This window comes from Lactuca saligna, chromosome 7 (assembly GCF_052625555.1).
Source record: "Lactuca saligna cultivar CGN05327 chromosome 7, ASM5262555v1, whole genome shotgun sequence".
Classification (NCBI taxonomy): Eukaryota; Viridiplantae; Streptophyta; class Magnoliopsida; order Asterales; family Asteraceae; genus Lactuca; species Lactuca saligna.
Window position 1 is genome coordinate 4,859,592 of NC_136423.1, and position 12,855 is coordinate 4,872,446.

Below are 12,855 nucleotides of genomic sequence, written 5' to 3' on the forward strand. Positions count from 1 at the left end.
AAGACAAGTAGGAACTTGGCAGATCCGTTTACCAAACCTCTGACGAGAGATTTGGTTACATCTACCACGAGAGTCATGGGTCTAAAACCACAATAGAATCATTTAGTGATGGAAACCCAACTTGACATTAGTGCTCCTAATTTTCAAGTTTAAAGGGTAACAACGAAATCACTGATGATAGAAGGTACTATCATTCATGATAGATCCATGTGAGGTAGGATAGTGCGTCGTTGCCAAGAATGAGGTTGGTTACGACTCTTAACGTAGTTTTGGAGACATCTAAGCAATGAAGATGTTGTAAAACTATGCCTATACGATCTAGAGGTGGTGCCGCCTCAAGTGAAGATTAGTGGTTTATCTTCTAAAGGGTCATGAAAAGGATTTATAGTGCATGGCCATAATAGCGCTCAGGGAGAACACAAATATGACTTGTGGTGTGTGGGGGTAAACCGGAGAGGTCATTGAGGTTCATGGTTTAAACCTATAAGGATACCATTGAATCGGTCTCTTCTTGTTTGTTCTCATTAAACTAGGGTTTAATCTTCGTGACACCCAAGTGACATCATCTGTCTGAGTGAAAGGAAACTTGCCAACTTGGTGGGGGATTGTTGGAACTTTATATATAAAGGAATTGCAAGTTGGCAACTTCCTTTGTATCCCACATTGGTGGGGAGAAGAAACCTTTGTGGGTTTATAAGCCTATTCCCTTGTTAGGCCTTCAAAGGCTTTAGTGGATCAAGGGAATGGGCCAAGCCCACGCGCGCACCTAGCCTAGCCTAGCACTAGCCGACGCCGCGAGTGCACGAAATGGCGCGATTTAGGCGCACTTTGCACTTCGCACGACGCATCGGTCGCTGGGAGCTGAGGAGCTTTTATTTTTGACGAGTTCGGGTCAAGCCGGTTTGACCGATCCGGTCAAATGGTTGACCGCACGACGCATCGGTCGCTGGGAGCTGAGGAGCTTTTATTTTTGACGAGTTCGGGTCAAGCCGGTTTGACCGATCCGGTCAAATGGTTGACCGCTGTTGACTTCGTGGAGACCAAGTCAAGGTATTCTAGAAGGATCAGGAAACAGATTGCTTGGAGAGCAAGTTGTCGCCCTAGGGTTTCTGGGGCCGGCCTATGGGGGCCCGTTTGATGCCTTCTAGGGTTACGATAACTATAAATACAGCTCCCTAGAAGCCATATAGAACTCACGAAAATCTGAAAGCTCTCCCTCTCTCTGCGGTTTTTTCTTCTAGTTTCCGAGTAGTCGCTTTGTGTTTGTCGATTTCCAGTGCTGTTGGAATATCGATCTAGCTGCATTAAATCCTGGGGTTTTACTCTGTTGCTTACAGCCAATACAAGCGAAGTAAAAACCTTTAAGGACAGGAATCTGATCTGTGCAGTTGCTTCAAGATCAAGTCAGCAATCAACAGGTCGGTTTTACTTTTCTGTCTTGTGTTTAATTCGTCCAATAACAGGACAGTCTTCTTCTACCTTTCTTATAATCGGATCTAATCGAGAAGGATAGATCTGGTTTTGGACGAAACTCGGTAATATAATAACAATAATTGGATCTATTATTTGCAACTAATCGACATATAATTCTCAATATTATTTGTCGGTTTCCTTGCGTGTTTATTAGTTTGTTTTATACAACAGTTACAGGGAATGATTTTCTCTAACCGACTCAATTTACAAAATCTAGACTAACTACAAAACCTTATCAATAAGATAAATATAAGTGATTAGAAAAATACAAATATATACAAATATTATCCTAACATTCTAGGCTCAAGGGTTCGGCTTGTTTCGATCTTTTAACGATCCTAGCTTGGATAGTTCATAAGTAGCTTGACTCGTTTACATCTCTTATTACAACAGAAAGAAATGGGTATCTATCTTGTTTGTGATCATGATGCCTTGGGAAGGGTTCTAGTTCTTCATGTACATAATGGATCTCAGTATATCAATATCATCACCAAATAGCTCCCATCGTCTCTGTTTCATGAGTTTAAGTCAATTCTAAATGGCAGATCACTCCTTCAGATAAAAATTGGGGGTTTTCATGAGTTTAAGTCCATATTAAATGTTCAAACCATTCCTTTCCATAAAAATATGGGGTTTGTGTTAATGTATAGTTATACCATTTTGGGTATGCTTCGTATTAGCCCATTATATATACCCATTTTTATTATTTTGAAGTAAGTTTTGGCAACAATTACATTTGGTTGTACAACATGTATGAGAAAAAAAAAGAGATGGATATATAAGTTCACATGCATTTCAAAGTTTGAAAACAATTAGCTAGCTAGAGGTTTGGAGAATATTGTTTACATATTTAAAAGAATCCGTATGAAAAAATTGAAGGGACTTATTTTGAATGTTTAAAGGCACTTCGTTCATATGCATGTGTAAGATCAAGAACTGTAAAAACATTTACATATTTATGTATAAATACTCATTTGTTTAGGGTGTAATGCTAAAGCCTCTTTATTGCATTTGCCTGAGACTCTAATGTATATGAATCCTTGAAAATAACTTGTAAGATCAAGAACTGTACAACATTTACACATTTATGTATAAAAATACACATTTTGCTCCATTCACGTGAATTCTTAAAAATAAGTCATAAATTCATGAACTCCAAAACATTTACACATTCGTTTGTATAAACATACATACATTGACACTCATGATAGATTTGACAATCAAATAAATCACAAAATAAGAAATAATTTCGGGTTTTTCATATTTCCTCTATAGGAATTAATGTGAAACATTTTTCTTAAATATACAATCAATATGACAAAAATTAGCCAAAACGTGGTTGTTAATGGTTGTATGATTGATGTATTGTTTAGGATTCTTCTTCTTCTTTTTCTTTTTCTTTTTCTTTTTCTTCTTCTTTTTCTTCTTCAGCCTCCGGTGGTGGTTCAGATTGGGTATCATCAGTGTGTTCACCTTCTTCTACTGGTGGTTGCTCTTCGGATGAGGAAGCAGTATGTTTTTGGTTTGCGGCTTGAAGGACATGAGAGTAATTTCCCTTTTCCATGAAAAGTTGAGCAAAATGGTGCTTACAATATAAGACACCATCAAGGGCAGCATATGATGCATGTGTAAGAGGACAACCTCCATGAGCACATTTGAAGCATAACTTGTGGTATGGTTCTCCTTCCATGGTCACCTTTTGCATGCATGAAGTACAAGTTATTATATATAATGTTTGTGATGAATAAGGCATAAATTTTTCATGCTTAAAATACAAGTCATTATAACATGCATGATTATGTTTAACTTGGATATGTACTTCTCCTATGCTTCTAAAACTCCAATGTTATATACGTACATATATATAAAGGTATATGTTTTCTTACAAATGGCCTATGTTGTGTCGTTTATCGAACATTAAAATATAGTTAAATCCAATGCGACGTAAATATTCTTTTAATGCTATATACGTACATATATATACAGGTATATGTTTTAATGCATAAGATACAAATCAGTATAGTATGATGGTATTGTTCGATCATATCTAGCAAATAGTAAAAGTTGTATACAACTTTCAAGTTATATAGTGGTTATTTTTTCCTATGATGTAAAGCAATATTGATCTCTACATGCCTTCTATTAAAGATTCAAATCGAATAAAATATGCAACTTTTAATGCATAAATAAAAGTAACTATATTCCTTATGTTCTATTTAAATTCATGACTAATAACAACTAATAATGTCCAAACCTTTTCCAGAGGATAAACGGTTTTGTTACAAGCTCTACATTTGTCTATAGTTCCAGAGAACATAGATGAAACTTTACTTGGTGGTGCCTTTGGCTGCATCACAACAGTAATGTTATTTGAAAAACAATATATAAAAAGACAAGAAACTCATGTACCCATAAGATATTTAAACATATATACCTGTGAATCTTTTTCCGCTTTTGCTGCAAAAATTGAAGCAACATCAGAAACTCAAACTAAAATGTGACTTTTTAAAATGTTTTTGTGTCGCTAATAACAATATAGAACAAACAATCACTTTTATGGATTGTATATTATGAGATGTTCGGTCTTATGGTTTTGTCATGCTATTTTGTTAGATCATTGAAAATTCTTGTAAATAGATATGTTGAAAAAACCTTACACGTTTGAAAATTCTTGCTAAAATTTCCCGATTCCTTGAAAAGTTGTTCAAAGTGAGTCCTGCAATAGAGGACTCCATCCATGGAGGAGTAGTTGCTCATCTGCCGAAACAAGTTATATTAATTCATTAAATAATACAAAAATAATGTTTTCTGTTATAATTTCATTATAATTTTATGCTATACATGACCTTTTTTGTATGAAAACACATTTCATGCAAGCATACAACATAGGGTACACAAATCAAATAATGAAAATAAACGAGCTAATAACTCTCTACCAAAGATATGCTTTTTCTTTTTTATGAAAAATAATCTTCATCCTTCCAATAAGTTATAATAATTTATAAACTTGGTATTTTCATAGATTTCAAACTCTATTATTGATTTCAAGACAAGCGTACTAATAAGAACTCTTCGGATGATAATGGTAAAAAGTGAAGCATCCACAATCTGTATTTTTTGGAAGACAATAAATTTCATCATAAAGACTAGCTAGATACTAATAAAATATGAACACCAGCATTTTGTATTAACATTACAAAATGTTATTCCTAAAGGGATAGAGGATATGAGTTGCGCATGTGAAATCAATATAAAAACGTGTTGCTCAATCACAATGAATATATACGATCTATATCAATCTCGTGTCAACATAATGAGATATATAATCACTGATTCTCCATAAAGGTTAAAACGGGCCATATGCATTGTAAATCATTATAAAACTAGTCATCCGAATATTCGACAACAACAAATTAAGAAGAAATTAATGGATGAAAGACACAAACCACAAGCGTTCCTTTGCAATGGGTACATTTGAAACATGATTTATGATATGTCATTCCATCTACATTCAATAAATCAACAAAATAGACAGTCTTGTCACAAGCTTTGCATTTGTCTAAAGTTCCTGTGAATGACATTTTTGATTCTTCTTCTCTCTCTCTCTCTCTTTTGTGTGTTTTTCTTCTTCGGTTTGCTTTCGAAATGAATGATCAAAAACCTTAACAATTAAGAAGAAAGCAACCCAACAAAAATGGGTTACCAAACACTTAAATATCCATGTCAAATAATTGAATAGACTCTTTTCCTTTTGAATAGACAAAAAACTAATATAAATCACACAAAATTCGTTTTGTTTTTATTTTTTTACAACGGTACAAAGGTTAAACTCTAATCGAATTCATAAAACACTAACACGTGATTGGACATTTTCATAATTTTGAGAAAAACACGGATAATATTCCATTTTGATGCAATAAAAAAGGGTGGCTAGCTTTTATTGTTTTTAAATTAATATTATTAGTAAAATATGTGATATATCTTTATGCTAATTAACCATTTGAGGTTTTTTTTTTTTTTTTTTCTAATAGCTATCGTATTAAACCAAAATATCACAAAAGTATTCTTGAACATAGTTATATTTTGTTAAACTGATTGTCCACCAAATCCCTTAATTCTAATCGTCTGATTAACATCCCCAGCCTCTCACTTAAAGCCATCGTCACATTGAGGTTGAATAAAAGAAGTTTTTTAATGATCACTCAATTTTTAAATCAAATTGAGTCTGTCGTTCTTATTTAAATATTATTTAAAATTGTATATATTTGTTTTGTATTATTGTATATCAATTTATTATTTAACTAAGCCACAAAATAAAACCATATTTTTTGGTATTATATTTTAGGTATCATGATTTTGATTTTGATTAATATAAGATGAGTTTTATAAAATATTTAGATATATATAAAATAATGTACTCCCATACATATTCTCAAACTCATGAAAAATAAATGTTGATAATTTTACAGTTACATACATACATCATTGTCGAATCAAAGTGGCACAACAACTTCTTGACACAATATAAGATCTGATATAGTTTTACCATGCCTATCAATTCTCCTTGAACAATTAACTCCACCATCTAGAATATTCCTCACAACAACATTCAACGAATGTACACCTCGTACTTCATAGACCTCCACCTTAACATTTTCATCCACCCATTTGTCTCTCAGTTCCATGTCATCATCTGACATGGTCAAATTAGTGGTCTGCTTTGTAAGAGGCGAGATAACTGTTTTGACCCAGTCTGGCGTTATGATGTTTTTCAGACGCTCAATATCCGCTGCGAAATGTGGGATGATGGAAAAGTTTATATCGTTACCTTTGTCTCCAGCTCTACTATGTGCCACGTCATACAAACGGACCTTTTGGTTTGATGGGGCTGGGGAGAGGTGGGTCCCAGTCCCAGGAGATGATATTGATACTAACTTGTTTAGATTATTCGAAGGCATTGTTTCTTCAGAGATTATGGTGATTCGTTTCTTTGAGTTTGTTGGTTGGTTTTGCTTTGCAGAGATTTTCCAATAGATATGTTCACGCCCAACCTGAAAATAAATAAAGGGCAAATTATATTTTTGGTCCTTGAGTATAGCTGATTTTTGCAATTTTGTTCCTTATGCAAGGTTTTTGTAACGTTTTTCTATCCCAATTCCAAGTAGGAGGAATATATTTTTGGGACCAAAATTGAAAATTTAGCTTATACTCAGGGACCAAAAGTAGTCATTTTACTTGGATCTGAGCCCAAAAACATTATAAAATATCTCAAATAAGGATCAAATTTGGAAAAGATCAAAAATGAAAAAACGGGACCAAAAATATAACTTACTCTAGAATAAAGAGAAAATTACATTTTTGTCCCTAAGTATAACCTTTTTTTTTTGTGATTTTGGTCCTCATTTGAGGTTCCTTTTACGTTTATAGTCCCTATTCCAAGTAGAAGCTGAGTTTAGCTGAGTTTTGCAAATTTCGTCCCATATATATAGTCATTTTACTTGTAATAAGGACCAAAATTGCAAAAATCAGCTATACTCAGGAACCAAAATTTAGATCACTTAAAATAAAATATTGTGACAACTTATTGTTAGACATGAACAAGCTGTTACATACCAATCCTTTCTCAAGAATGATCTCTTTCTTGTGTCCGGTGCTGCATTTCAAAATACAAGATTGTAAGCTAAGTATAGAGGGTATTAATATAAGCCCTAACTTTTTACAAATTTGACCTCGTTTATTTCTTTCCTTTTATTTCCCCAAGTACGTATGCGGTCATTTTCTATTTTATTTTTATAAAAATCATTTATTCAGACAGACACACAGACAACACTTTATCCAGACTGACCTAATACCACCGCCACCCGCGGGCCCATTTGTGTACAAAGCAATGAAGTCTTTGGTTAATTGAACGGCGTGTTTCTCTTCATCAAATAATCCATCCATTCTCAATCGTATGTCTTCACAATCAAAAGCCCTTGGAATATTTTCAAGCCTAATTGCCTTTGCCTTGAGGCTATCAACTCCGATTATATAAGACATTATACACTTACTACTACCAGGATGTACTTCTTCCATCCATGATCTTACCTATCAAATCAAAATAATAACAAATGCTTAGATTAAATTACATTTTTGGTCCCTGAGTATATCTGAATTTTTGCAATTTTGGTCCCAATTTTTTTTTTTCTCTTGCTATGTTGGTCAAAATTACAAAAGTAAGCTATACTCAAGGACCAAAAATAGTCATTCAACTTGGAGCAGGGACCAAATGCATTACAAGACCCCAAATGAGGACCAAATTTGCAAGAGAAAACTTGTTGGGACGAAAACTGCAAAGAGCAGCTATACTCAAGGATCAAAAATGTAATTTACTCTAACAATAAATACAGGATTGTTACCAAAAATTCAGCAGCCTTAGCTCGTTCAATACATTTATATCCACCATATGATACCTCTCCCCATCCTTTCCATCCACAGTCCTTCATTAGAACAAATAAAAGATTAAATTTTCAACATGAAACTAAATTCACATCGTGAAATAAATAGAAATACCTTTGAACCTAATGCTAAAAGATTATCAGGTGCAGATATTACACCAGGTTTTGCTCCATCACAACCAATTTTATTGGTTGACAATGGCTGGAATGAAACGTCTCGAAAATCTATCACCTGATTAAAAAAATCATAATTTAAAATAGTGTAAGAGCAATTTTAATATCTTTGAAATTAGATTAATTTACATTTTTGGTCTCTTGAGTATAGTTTTTTTTATTTTTAAAATTCTGATCCTAAAAAGTTTTCACTTGCAACTGTTGTCCTTATTTGAAGTTTTTGTAACATTTTTTTTTATCATTGATCCGAGTAAAATGAGTATTTCTGGTCCCTGGGTATAGCCGATTTTTACAAATTTGTCCTAAATATGAAATATACAGTCATTTTCTTGGAACAGGGACAAAAACTGAAGCTGCAAGAGATAAGTTTTTGGGACAAAAATTGCAAAAATCAACTGCTCTACTCAGGGACCAAAATTGTAATTATGAATTTTAAGCACTGAGTGACTCACCACATCTGGGGTAATATAAGCACTTGGATCCCCAATCTCATAAAGAAGCTGTTGAGCACAAGTACTGAAATTTAACACCCCACCACTCCTTTCTGCCTTTGCTACACACACTTTACCTTCATCACTAATTTCAGCAAAAGGAAGGGACAAATCTAGAAGCTTCTCGAAAGGCATGTCTCTATATTTGTCTCCTGCAATCGTAAAAGAATAAAAAATACTATTAGGTTTGACCATGACCAAAAAAGTCAAACTTGTATTTATTAATATAATAATTATATCACCTGGATGCATAAAGTATCCTCCAGTGAGTTGACACCCACATTCTAGAAGGTGTCCAGCTAAAGAGCCCTGGGCTAATAACATGTATTCATCCCAGTTCCAACCTAGTTCATAAACCTTGTAACCAATAAAGATTAAATATCAATGATTTTAAACTTTGTTGGAAGTTTCTAGATAGGGATTTTATTTTTATATATAGAAATAGAAGAAAAGATGATTTTATACCATTGGAGCTAGAAATAAGGCAGCATCAGCAACACGGGAAGTGATGACAACATTGGGATTGTACTTCTCAAGACACTCCACAATTGGAGCTGCCCCTAGATATATGCTTACACCCTAAAAATGAGGAAATCATTGCTAAAATTTAATATGCTGATACCATTTTTTCAATTTAGCTACTAAACAGTTATGGAAATACAGAAAAGTACATGCTTACATCATTCAAATTTCTCAGATTAGCACCAAGACCTGGATATGTATGGAAAACCAAAACACAAGGTCAAAGTTTGACACAGCTAAAAATGAGGTCAACTTCACAAATTTAGTTATAAGAATAACATGATTGACACCTGCTTTGGCAATGTCAAATTGGTGAGCTACACCCACAGTGACCCTGATTCCCAGTCTGCTTGCAATTTCCAAAACCTTTTCCTGAGCACCCAATGCATTTGCTTCCAAAAAATAATACATTTAAACAAGCCAAAATATGAGGACCCTGCATAAAATAATAAAAAGATGTTAAGAATATGTTGCTTACTGGCACCCATGTTGGTAATAATGCAGACTCCTCTCTCAACAGCCAATGGAAGGAGCAACTCCATCCACTCTGAAACTGCATATACACAGATCAATAAGTCCCCATTTGTTATGCAAGACAAGACAGATCAAAACAGAACAGAACAGGTTGTACTGTGTTTGGCATGTACTGGACCTGGACTAAGACCGATGTCAACTGACAAAAGTTCAACTTTTTGACTTTTGTCCCACCCAAAAAGGTGGGACACAGACTCACTCTTGACCTTTCTTTTATGAAAAAGACGTAAATGCCCCTCTCTATGTGAAAACTTACTGTGAGGGTCATAACCATCACCGCCTGACTTCACCGCTTGGTAGCGGTCAGCGAGGGTGCGTTCTGCTAAACATTCAAGGACAAGATAGTTGAGATGTTTGACTTTTTGAAGTAATTTAAGAGCTGCTGATGGTCTATCACCACCAAAACCAGCACCACACCCAACAAAAACTTTGTCCCTACGCTTCCTAGGGCTTACTCTCTGCAGTACAATATTATCATAGAGTTTATCCATTGGTTCATATGAACTTATTTAAACAAATTATAATTAAGATGACATTTTACCTGAATCACCAACAAAAATAAATGCAAGAACAAGGAAAGGGTTTATGAAGTCTACTAACCAGCTTGATCACACAGTTATGAGTCTCTGGTTCACCAATATTGATGTATTCCTCAGACAACTGCAATATCCAAGTGGACTTGTATTACTTAAAAGGAGGTAAATGCGTTTTGAAAGTGATTATAGATATTTCAGCTGTATTAGATCATGGTATACGAGGTACTGATTATTTTAAGAAGTAATCAATTGAGTAGTATAGGTAATGCTATCTAAATTTACATAGATTGCAAGTCATGGAATCTATAGCAACTGTTTCAAAACAAAATTGCTCTTAGTTGATCGGATTCTGTTCAATTCTGCAAAAATTCAGATGACATACATACAAACGCTTCCACAGAGAATCACAAACCCTAAATAGTTTCCATTCGTAAATTACAATCTAAACTGAGACGTACATATAGGATTGTACAATCAAAACATATATAAATAACTATACACATACATGGATTCATCTAAATTTTCCGAAATCTACACCGTACTTAATATAAAGAACTGGAATCCATTCTGGAAACTGTAATCACTGATTAATGCATAAATCATGATAAAAGTGGAACAAATGGAAAAACTGAGGGATTCGAGAAGAAGGAGGCTGATTAAAATAAAATCAAGGAGAATAGTTACTGGTTTATAATCGTCGCCCATAGATTTCGGTTGGTACGCAGTGAGATTCTGCTTTCTACTTCACAGTCTCCGACCGATGATCAAGCAGAATCAAGACTACGATCAACACTCTAACAAGAACACTATTTATAGTCTCTTAATGAAAATGAACAAAAATTACATGAAAGTTTTCACCCCCTGAATTTATTGCTAAAAAACGATTTTTAGGCCAAATTCCAATAACCCGTTCTCGTTTTAACATACATCTTAAATATTAACCTACACATTTTAACAACATATTAATTATTTATAATTTATAAATAATATATATTCAACAAAATATTTTAAATTTATTAATTTAGAAAGAAAAAAATTAATGTGTTATTCAATTCATATTAATTATTTATAATTATGAAATATTTTGTATACATTTTAATACGTCACATCTATGTCACTAACTTGTTTTATTTTATTTTATAATATAAAAATTAGTTATAAATATTTTAATGAAAAATCTAAAATAACCTAATAGTTCAACATAAAAGTGTATCGTTTTAAAATTTAATAAATTTAATGAATTTAATATTATGATATAATGTATATTATTATACTAAACATAAAAATAAAATAAAGAAAAGTTATGCCATAAAAACAAATTTGGTCCCACTTGGTTTGTTTGAAAGGCTTCCAACAATTGATAAGCACTGAGGTGGCTTTCAAAATTTATTTGCAATGCATTTGATGTTATGTAGACGGTCTTACGTATTAAATATTTTCTTATTTAAACAATTATAGATTGATTTTTTTTTCTCTGAAAATTACTGTATAAAACTTTAATTTCTATAAGAAAAACAGTTTTTTAATGGTTTTTTTCTGCAATTCATTGTTGAAAAACGCTTTACTGTGAATAAAAAAACAAATTCTTAGAGGTTAATACATAAACAAAAAAAATGGTGGTTAAACAAAAAAAAAACAAATTATAATAGTTTTTATGGAATTTAAGCATATTTAATTTATTATTTGGCTAAATGCAATAATTAGTAATCTACTTTCACTTATTTGTATATTGCACTTTTAATTTTTTTTATTAAAACATTGTATTTCTAAAACATTTAGTCAATTATAAAATTATATTTTCAAAATTTTATGTTATTAGGACATAATTAAAAAGTATACCAAGTTATAGTAATTAAACTTGCTTTGCATTTGAACTATATTGCATTAATTGGGCCTAAAGTGCAGTATCCTGCAATAGGAAAAATGAGAGTACTGAGTGTAAAAAATCAATAAGAAAAAACATGATATTTTTATATATAAATTAGCTATAAAATTTGTATATTACAGCTAATATTTTTTCTACTTTTGCTATAAATTATTGAAATTGAAATGCTCATTTTTTTAAAATTTAAATAAATAAATAAAATAAATAATTAGCTTTAATTTAAAAAATTTTAAAATAAAAGGAAAGTTGCATTAATTAAATTGATAGTCATTTATTATATATTTATTACATTTAAATATTATATGGAATTTAATAAAATGAAAAAAAAAAAAAAAAAACATAAAATAACATGTGTAAAAAATTAATTTAAAATAATCACAAATGATACATGACAAAATGAATAAGAGTATAACATGTGACAAAAAAATATTATATTTTTATTTATTAGAATAGACTTCAATTTCACATAGGTTTTTTTTTCTCTTTTTAAAAGTTGAATTACTGTACATATAATAATAAGCAAGGTAATAATATTAAATATCAACTAATATATGTTTAGCCATTTATTTAATAAAAATACAGTTTAACATACTTTGCAAGCTTCCCATTGTCATTTTATTAATATAATTTTGTCGTTAAAAAAAAAGTAAATCTCTATGTTACAAAAATAAATTTCATTTTCTATATTTTTCACTTCATGAACAAATGGTATAATATGTTTATGATGTATTTTTGCAAATCCAAAAAATCTTTTTCCAACTCTAATTATTAATTTTTAATTAATTAATGAAACAAAAACCTTG

At 31.9% G+C, this 12,855-nt stretch overlaps 2 protein-coding genes across 2 annotated transcripts; both read right to left on the bottom strand.

The window, feature by feature from the left end:
* Positions 1-2,599: 2,599 nt before the first annotated feature.
* On the bottom strand, positions 2,600-5,239 carry PLIM2B (GATA type zinc finger transcription factor family protein). Its single transcript, XM_078964008.1, has 5 exons — positions 4,920-5,239; positions 4,131-4,230; positions 3,908-3,930; positions 3,728-3,820; positions 2,600-3,169 (listed from the first exon to the last, which is right to left on the bottom strand). Exons 1-5 carry the CDS (start codon positions 5,052-5,054, stop codon positions 2,843-2,845), a joined length of 678 nt encoding a protein of 225 aa, XP_078820134.1. The 5' UTR covers positions 5,055-5,239; the 3' UTR covers positions 2,600-2,842.
* Positions 5,240-5,874: 635 nt separating this feature from the next.
* Positions 5,875-11,010, bottom strand: LOC145005790 (propionyl-CoA carboxylase). The gene is made up of 14 exons (XM_078964898.1): positions 10,852-11,010; positions 10,232-10,291; positions 9,888-10,089; positions 9,576-9,650; positions 9,388-9,489; positions 9,255-9,286; positions 9,041-9,154; positions 8,818-8,932; positions 8,537-8,727; positions 8,026-8,142; positions 7,872-7,952; positions 7,319-7,560; positions 7,087-7,126; positions 5,875-6,524 (listed from the first exon to the last, which is right to left on the bottom strand). The coding sequence occupies exons 1-14, from the start codon at positions 10,870-10,872 to the stop codon at positions 5,967-5,969; spliced, it is 1,950 nt and encodes a 649-aa protein (XP_078821024.1). The 5' UTR covers positions 10,873-11,010; the 3' UTR covers positions 5,875-5,966.
* Between the last annotated feature and the right edge of the window lie 1,845 nt (positions 11,011-12,855).

Coding starts and splice junctions, on each gene's coding strand:
- PLIM2B (XM_078964008.1), bottom strand. CDS start 5,054: ATGTCATTCACAGGAACTTTAGACAAATGCAAAGCTTGTGACAAGACT. Junction 4,231..4,919: donor ATTGCAAAGGAACGCTTGTG/GTTTGTGTCTTT, acceptor TTGTTTCGGCAG/ATGAGCAACTACTCCTCCAT. Junction 3,931..4,130: donor TAGCAAGAATTTTCAAACGT/GTAAGGTTTTTT, acceptor CAATTTTTGCAG/CAAAAGCGGAAAAAGATTCA.
- LOC145005790 (XM_078964898.1), bottom strand. CDS start 10,872: ATGGGCGACGATTATAAACCA. Junction 9,287..9,387: donor ATTTGACATTGCCAAAGCAG/GTGTCAATCATG, acceptor ATACATATCCAG/GTCTTGGTGCTAATCTGAGA. Junction 8,933..9,040: donor CCTTATTTCTAGCTCCAATG/GTATAAAATCAT, acceptor ATTGGTTACAAG/GTTTATGAACTAGGTTGGAA.